Source organism: Microtus ochrogaster, chromosome 24 (genome assembly GCF_000317375.1).
Source record: "Microtus ochrogaster isolate Prairie Vole_2 chromosome 24, MicOch1.0, whole genome shotgun sequence".
Taxonomy (NCBI): domain Eukaryota; kingdom Metazoa; phylum Chordata; class Mammalia; order Rodentia; family Cricetidae; genus Microtus; species Microtus ochrogaster.
In genome coordinates this window covers 35,588,001-35,595,866 of record NC_022024.1, presented here as the reverse complement: position 1 = coordinate 35,595,866, position 7,866 = coordinate 35,588,001, and the positions used below count along the sequence as shown (strand labels likewise).

General features: G+C 45.8%; 1 protein-coding gene across 2 annotated transcripts in view; it reads right to left on the bottom strand.

Annotated features, from left to right (window-relative positions):
- Positions 1-7,866, bottom strand: part of Tcp11l2 (t-complex 11 like 2) — a 21,477-nt gene that overhangs the window by 5,153 nt on the left and 8,458 nt on the right. For both annotated transcript variants that reach the window (XM_005358243.1, XM_026784597.1), the window contains exons 5-8: positions 6,913-7,049; positions 3,872-4,050; positions 3,494-3,675; positions 1,290-1,462 (exon numbers count right to left, since the gene is read on the bottom strand). In XM_005358243.1, the coding sequence (XP_005358300.1) occupies positions 1,290-1,462; positions 3,494-3,675; positions 3,872-4,050; positions 6,913-7,049 (671 nt within the window). The remainder of the gene's footprint in view (positions 1-1,289; positions 1,463-3,493; positions 3,676-3,871; positions 4,051-6,912; positions 7,050-7,866) is intronic.

Here is a 7,866-nt window from a genome sequence, read left to right as displayed (position 1 = left end):
TAGATAGATAGATAGATAGATAGATAGATAGATAGATAGATAGATAGATAGATAGATAGATAGATAGATAGATAGATGATAGATAGATAGATAGAGAGAAGGTAGAGTCAAGGAGATGCCATGTATCTGCTGAAGGAGAAGGACGCCAGAACTTGACCAATAGGCCACAGCCTTGTGGTGATACACGGATTAATAGAAATGGGTTAATTTAAGATGTAAGAACTAGCTAGAAATATGCATGAGCCATTGGCCAAACCGTGTTGGAATTGATATAGTTTCTGTGTGATTATTCGGGTCTGGGCGGCTGGGACACAAAAGCGCGGTCTCTGTCTATGCTTAACCACAGAGGATGATGGCAGAGTAAGCCACCTTAGTGTGCAGGCGTCCAGTCCACAGGGGCAGTGCTGAGAATGGCCTGATGGAGCAGACAACCCGAAGCAGCCAGCCCCATCCCTGACCCTCTCAGCTGCAGGAGTCCTGGTGCGTGCTCCATACTGCCAACTCTCCCCCCAGCCTGACACCGAGAAGTTGTCTGCTTGACCAGCAAACACAATGACAGCCCATCCGTGATGCCTCCCAGGGGACCTCAGTTCTCTCGGGTGTGCTCACGGCAGAACCATCGGCCTCACTCTGTGAGCCGCACATTCACCCAGGATTTCCACATCACCATACTGTCTGCATAAAGGCCACTGGCTGGGTAGTTAGGGTAAGCTCTGAACAAAGAAGCAAGGCCTATGGAAACATCCATCTTTCTTTATACTTTATCTGTTCTTCAAAAGTAAAAGCTAAGTGTCTATGTCGACTACTCTATGTCAGCTTAGTAAAGTCATCACAGAGGAGGAGCCTCAACTGTGAGATCAGGCTGGAGGCAAGCCTGCTGAGCGTTTTCTTAATCAGTGATCAATGAGAGAGGGCCTCAACTGTAAGATAAGGCTGGAGGCAAGCCTGCTGAGCGTTTTCTTAATCAGTGATCAATGAGAGAGGGCCCACACCATTGTGGGTGGAGCCACCCCTGTGCTAGTGGTCCTGAGGTCTAAAAATAAGCAAGTTGAGCAAGCCAGGTAAGCAAACCAGTAAGAGCACATCTCCACGGCCTCTGCATCAGCCCCTGCCTCTGCGTTTCTGTCGCCCTTGCTGCTTTCAGTGATGAGCTGTGTTTAGTACTGTGTACTAATATGTAATAATGTAGTAATATGAATTTATGACTGACACTTAAACCTCATCCGATGCAGCGAGTGAAAGCAGATTCAAACCGAAGCAGAAACTGTTTAAAAATAAAGAGGACTCACCCATCAAGGTGCAGACAGGATTGTCCTTCTTTTCGAGGCTTGAAAATTGACCAATGAGATTAGCTTGAACCTCAGTATTTAAAGTGGGTGAGCCTCTCTCTTCCAGGGCCTTATTAACTTCAGCACAAGTCTGAACACCAATAGAATCCAGGGCTTCCTTCAAGTTAAAGGTCCTAGAAAACACAGAGCAAAGTGCATCAGGCAGGTCTTCAGGCATCTTCTCAAATATGCTGCTTCATGTGCTTGCCAATTCTCTCTCACAGCAACAGTAACTGCTGTTATTAGAAAGGACAGACAATAGTGCCTCTCCCAGCTACCGGTGCTCTCACACTGTAGGTTTTTACGTGCTGAGAACCATGCGCCTGTGCACCCGTGTCTGACAGGAAAGCATAGGTGCTTGTAAAACCCGTTTCCATGGGGCTAGCCAGGGGGACAGAAAATATCCATTTGCTTCTCAAACCCACTAGTAGGAGTGAATTCATTCGTATACCTTTTGAAAGACTTATCTTACATATGTGAATGTTTCACCTATATGCACATATGTGCACCACATGTGTGCCTAGTCCCTATGGAGGCCAGAAGAGGTCATCAGATCCTCTGGAACTGGAGTTACAGACAGCTGTAAGCCTCCATGTCAGTGCTGGCAACTAAACCCAAGTCATCTAGAAGAGAAGCCAAGTGCTTTTAACCATCTCACAGATATTTTTAAAGCGCTTATAAAGTTGAGCAGAAAAACATAATTTTTCTATAACTATAGCAGTAAATCTATAACAGCAGTCAAAATCAGAGATATTGAGAGGCCAAATTAACTGACATTCTAGATTGATCATGACCAAAGGCAGTCAGTAGCGAACAAATAATCCCACATGCACAGTCTAGACATTAAACAGTAACTAAGGAGTCGGGCATTTAATCAAGAAGGAAAGAAGGAATTAGTGAGGGTGTTTGTAGATCTGCACTACTAAAGAATAATTGAAAATGATATCTCTGTGAAAACTAAGAACTAAAGAATGTGAGGCAGCCTGATGATAGGAAGTAGCATAATGGAGTACATTAGGACTTGAATCTGTTGTGGTAAAGACCGTGGTTCAAACCGGGCTCCTGCACGGGACTTGCTGGATACCTGACTTAGCTCTGAGCAGAAAGGCAAGTGGACAGAGGCGCTGAGTGAGGAGAGCATGGAAGTGGTTGTCACCACCGCTGCTCCGCCTTAGCTGCTGCTCCGCCTTAGCTGATCTGCTGCCGACCCACACCAGACCCCTCCAGCTCTGTAAGCCACGAGCAGGTTGTCTGGATAAAATCTTTTCCTTCTGATGTTCAGTATACTATAGGGCAGCTTTCTCCTGCTTTTAGTCACTAAGTTCTCAGGCTAAAGGAAAAATTAAATTTTAATGTAAGTCACTTCTTATTCACAATAAAAGCAAAGCCTTGCCTGTTTTGTGACAGATCACCAAAGCATATGCAAATGACATCTACTTGTTTTATATTACAGATGCTGTTACTCCATCTACAAGGCAAGTATGTGAGCAGTGAACGTATTCATTTCCTGTGAAGGAATATTTCCACATACATGAAACAACCGGTAAACAGAAATAAAGCCATAAGGAGGATGACTGAATACCTAGCGGTTATTAGTAACTAACATTCACTGAGTACATGCTGTGTGCCAGATACCTGGGCAAAGACTCTCATAGGAATCTCCTTTTATTTTCACAATTCCAAAGTAGAAAAAAATTATTATTATCCTTCTTATGTGCACGTGGGAGAGAGAGAGAGATGCTCAGTCACATGTGCTCATGTCGAGGCCAGAGATCAACTTCGGGTGTCTCCCTCCACGGCTCTCCACTTTAGGAGACAGGGTCTCCCACTTCACCTGAAGCTAGCTAGTCTGGAGCCTGGCTGGACAGCAAGCACCCAGAACCCATTTCTCTGTCCGCCTGTACAGCCCCCAGGGTTACAGACATGCCTCCAAAGCACTGACCCACAACAGCGCTGGTGCACACGGCCGAAAGGGAACACGACACTTATCCTGGCACGTGTCATGGAACACGGTCTGCCTTTCCGGGAAAGGACACCGAGAACTTCCGAGAAGCTTGGAAGCCAGCAGTGCCTGCTACATCCTCATGGCCAAGGTTATTGCCTGCTTTGGGAGATACGTGTAGAACGTTTCTGTGTGACGGAGCAGACACACATAAAGAACTTACTCTTTATTCATGCCTTCGAGTAGAACAGCTGAAATCCTTTTCAACCTGCTGGCGAGCTCGGGCAGGCCTTCTGTGACAGCACCCACCATGTTGTTGGTAATTAGGGACAAGCAGGCAATCATCTTCAACTGATTCAGCTTTTCTGTCAGTTCCTGAAGTCGTGTTCCATCTGTCACGAGTGTCTAGCATATTTAACATGTGAAAACACAGAGGGAAGCACAATGCCATGAAAATGTGAACTACGCAGCGTCATGTCTATGTCCTCATTTCTGTCTGACTTTAGTTACCAAGCTAAGTGCGACACAGATGGGCTCTCTGATTCATAGTCACAACTCAGGAACTGAACACCCGATACCTGTGCAGGACAGAGCCACTCACCTCTGGCAAGACCTTCATCTGGTAATCCCACCGAAGCAGTTTCAAGTAACAATTATTTAGCACCAATAGAGGACTTAGGCTTGGTGGGGAACTCTGTTCAGTTCCAGGAGCTGCAGTCTCAGAAAGGAACTCTTCATCTATAGACTCTTTCAGCCATTCTGTAGTTTGACTGAGGGCATCTAAGAGCAAAATGATAATAATAATAATAAAGGTTATTCTTAGCAGATCAGTCCTTTTGTTTACATATTCCACATGACAGATTCACACAGGTCCCGGGCATGAATGAAAATATACGGCCAGGCCCTAAGTCCATGTGGAGAGACAGACCTGTGAGCAACTACTGCTTTTAACAGCAAGTGCTCGGGGAGCTGGAGAGAACAGGGCTTATTCAAGGATGCTCATGAGAAAGACCTGTCACATGACACCTCAAGGCAGAGATTAGCAAAGGCTACCTGGCATGCTAGCGAGAACACCCACACAGAGACCTTCCAACGGCAGCATACGGCACATCGCATATGTACTGCTGGTCCTTACGGAGCTGGAGTAGAAACAACAATTCCTAATGGCATTGCTTTGGCAGCTGGAAACCAGCTTGCCCCACTTGCTCACAGACGACCTTGAGTTTGGACTCAATGCATTAACCCCTCCAGGGCGCTAAACCTATTTGAGTGATTAGAGCTGTATTTTTGCCAAGATCCACGTGCATGATTATGTTCCCATATTCCTGAACAGAGAAACCCTGTCTCCATAAAACCAAAAGAAAAAAGAAAAACAGCATGTGTTCTCAGGCAGAAAACATCTGGGTATCCAGGCTGTATACTACTGACATCGTCTAGGCCTGTAACTTAACCTCAGTTTCCTCATATGTAAACAGAGGGCGACGACATTGCCAGCCTCTTAGGATTCCAGTCAGACCTGAATGAACTAATCAGTGAAAGAGTTTGACAAAGGTAGAGGAACTAGCAACAGAGAGAGGCCTATCCCAAAATCCAAACAGCTCCAGTTATTGGGGAGATCTAGTCGCCTGTCTACTATTTCCCTGTAAAGGTTTTAACTTGCCCCACAGACCTTAAAAAAGTCTCTAAATTGCTATCGAAGGGAAATGTGGTATTACGAGCTCGCTACCAAGCAGAACATGCCTACATTTATGACCATTCCTCAAGTGGCTCCCACGATCTATGTGCTCCCCTGGATGTGCTCCAGGGTGTAAGGGACCGTTTAAAACCAGCATCCGCTGTGCCCTGTTTACATAATGCTATGTGCTATCATTGTGATGGAGAAGCTCAGGCTGTCAGGGGTGGACCAAAGGGAAGCTCGGCTACCCAACAGCCTAGATCACCGCAATAAAATCCTCATCACCAGAGCCACCTGCTAGCTGCCATGGCACTTCCAGCTCTCTCTCCACTGGAAGAGGAAAGGGTGACAGGACCTGCCTCACTGGGCACTTGATTGATGGAGGTAGTATTTACTCAATTGTTCTTTGCCCCCTCTCCAGTCATAAACCTACTGAAATGGCGCCCATCAAAGTTATCAATAATCCTCATTAGTCAAATTCAGGGGTCAAGTCTCAGCCTTCATCTCTCTTGACTAGTTCAAAGGTCCTGTTGCATTCACTCAGCTTCTCCTGTTACACTGTAGGATGCACTCCTGGCTGGCATCCTACCTCCCTGGCTATCCCCATAGTCTCCACTGTTGATGCTCCTTACATCACCTCTAGATGCTAAACCGTCCCAGGCCAGACCCCTCGACATCCACACTTACTCCCGAAGGCCATCTTATCCCATGTAAGAAAGATAAGGGCACGGACTTGTGAGTCTGCCTGGGTGAATCCAGCTCCATACTTTATAAGCTGTGTTATTGAAGCAAGTGATTTAACCTCTCTATGTTTCAATTTCTTCATTTAGAAAGTGGGAGGCTACTTCATATACTTGTAATATTGCTGTAAGAAAATTGGTTACAATGTGCTAAGCCCCTTCCAGTTATCTACTTTTATAGCTGTACATAGTATCAATATGCTGATGAACCCCAGTGTGTATCCACGGTTCCCAACATTGAACCCTCACACCTAATGCCTACTTGGCATCTCTACACTAACGTCAAACTAGATCTTCATGTACCTAAAACCCACTCTTCTTTCCAAAGTTTCCCCATCCCACTACTAACCCAGTGCTTCATCCAGATATCTTACTGAGCCATCCTCAGTGCCCCCATTCCCCCTCACCCAACCTTCACCAGGCATTCTCCACTTTCAGATCACATTCAGAACCCGACCTCACTCCCTCTATCTCTACTATCTGGACCAGCCACCGCCATTCTTGTCTGAGAAGCACTGGACATGCGATTGAGAGCTGTGTCCTCTTTGCTCACGTGCAGGAACCACGCTTTAAAAGTCAAAGTCACACGCTGCTTCCAGCACGAGACTCTCAGTGGCTCCTCATTAAAACTGACACAACCTGCCTTATTTCCCTCTCAGCCCATCGCCCATCTCTCCTTCCCTTGCCAACTTTCCCTTGGTCACATCTGCCTTGTACACATCAAACATCAAAGCCAGCCTCTGCCTCAGGGTCTCTGTCCTGGCAGCTTCCTTTTCCCTACACCTGGGCATGCCTCGCCCATAGTTCTCGGCAGAATCTGCTCAAAGGTTACTAAAGAAGACTCGCTCCTTCCTCACAAATGCCCTGACTTCCGTCACGCTACCGCCTGCTCCCTAAAGATACATGTGACAGACTATGCTTGTTTGCTATGCCTACGAGAATGTCAGCTCCCTGGAGACTACAACTTCATTCTGTTCTGTCTATCGCCGTACCACAGCACCGTCCCAACAGGACACAGCAGATTCTCAATAAACCTTTCCCAGTAAGTCAATGGGAAAGAAAGATGTGCAGCACAGCTTCCAGGACACACGCAACAACTACCAGTTTGTGATGTCAACTTTTAAGAGGCTTAAAACATTTTAACATTAATATAACTCAAACAGGCAAGAGTTACAGTATCATACTTTGAACCAATTTTGACATGAGCACACATTGTATTATACATACTTGGAGTTCCTTCTAAAATTTCCTGGAATTTGTTCCTCTCATATTCCACCAAATGATTCTGGATGTGCGGTCTAACTGTCCTAATGACAAAATTCGTCATGTCCATTCTCATGAGGTCCAAGACACGGAATATTTGCCTAAAAATTTCAGAATTGAAATGAGAAATGGTTAGGAAGTGAAGTTGAAACAGACGACCACCCATGTGTCACAGGCTGGACAAGATAACCCTCCTGAAAACGTTGCTGAGAATGTCAACAGTCATTCGCCAGGGTCATTTTTCAAGGAGGGTTATACATGTGAATCCTACATGTCTCCTCCACGCATTGTGCAATCACCCACTGTGGCAGCATTTGTAACAATCCCAGCTAGTCCACCACAACCTGCTGCAATTTCATGGAGCCTGAACTGCTACTAAGGCAGGAGGAAAACATCTAAGTAAAAAAAAAGGCCAGGGCGATGAGGTGTTGAGGGAAGAGCTGATTTTCAGGCTGAGCAGTCCTGCTCAGATTCAGCTTTTCAGGTAACCAACTCTATGATCAAGCGCACTTCCTCAGTGTCTCTGCGCCTCAGTTTTTCAAGACCAAAAGAGGAGGACATCCCCTTGGAAGCGTGTTATGAACAGTAGTGAGATAATGAAAACAGAAGTTCAGGAAGCAATTGTGTTCATCACTGTCTTTGCATAATAGCCAGGAGATGGAGCCAGCCTCGATATCTATCTCTGCTGGGTGGATGAAAATATAGTCCACTTCTACCAGTGATCTCAAACTTCCCAATGTGCTGGCCCTTTAATACAGTTCCTCATGTGCTGGTGACCCCCAACCTTAAAATTATTTTCTTTGCTACTTCATAATTGTAATTTTGCTACTGTTAAGAATTAGGTGGGTGGTGGTGGTGCACATCTTTAATCCCAGCACTCGGGAGATAGAGGCTGGACAATCTCTGAGTTCGAGGCCA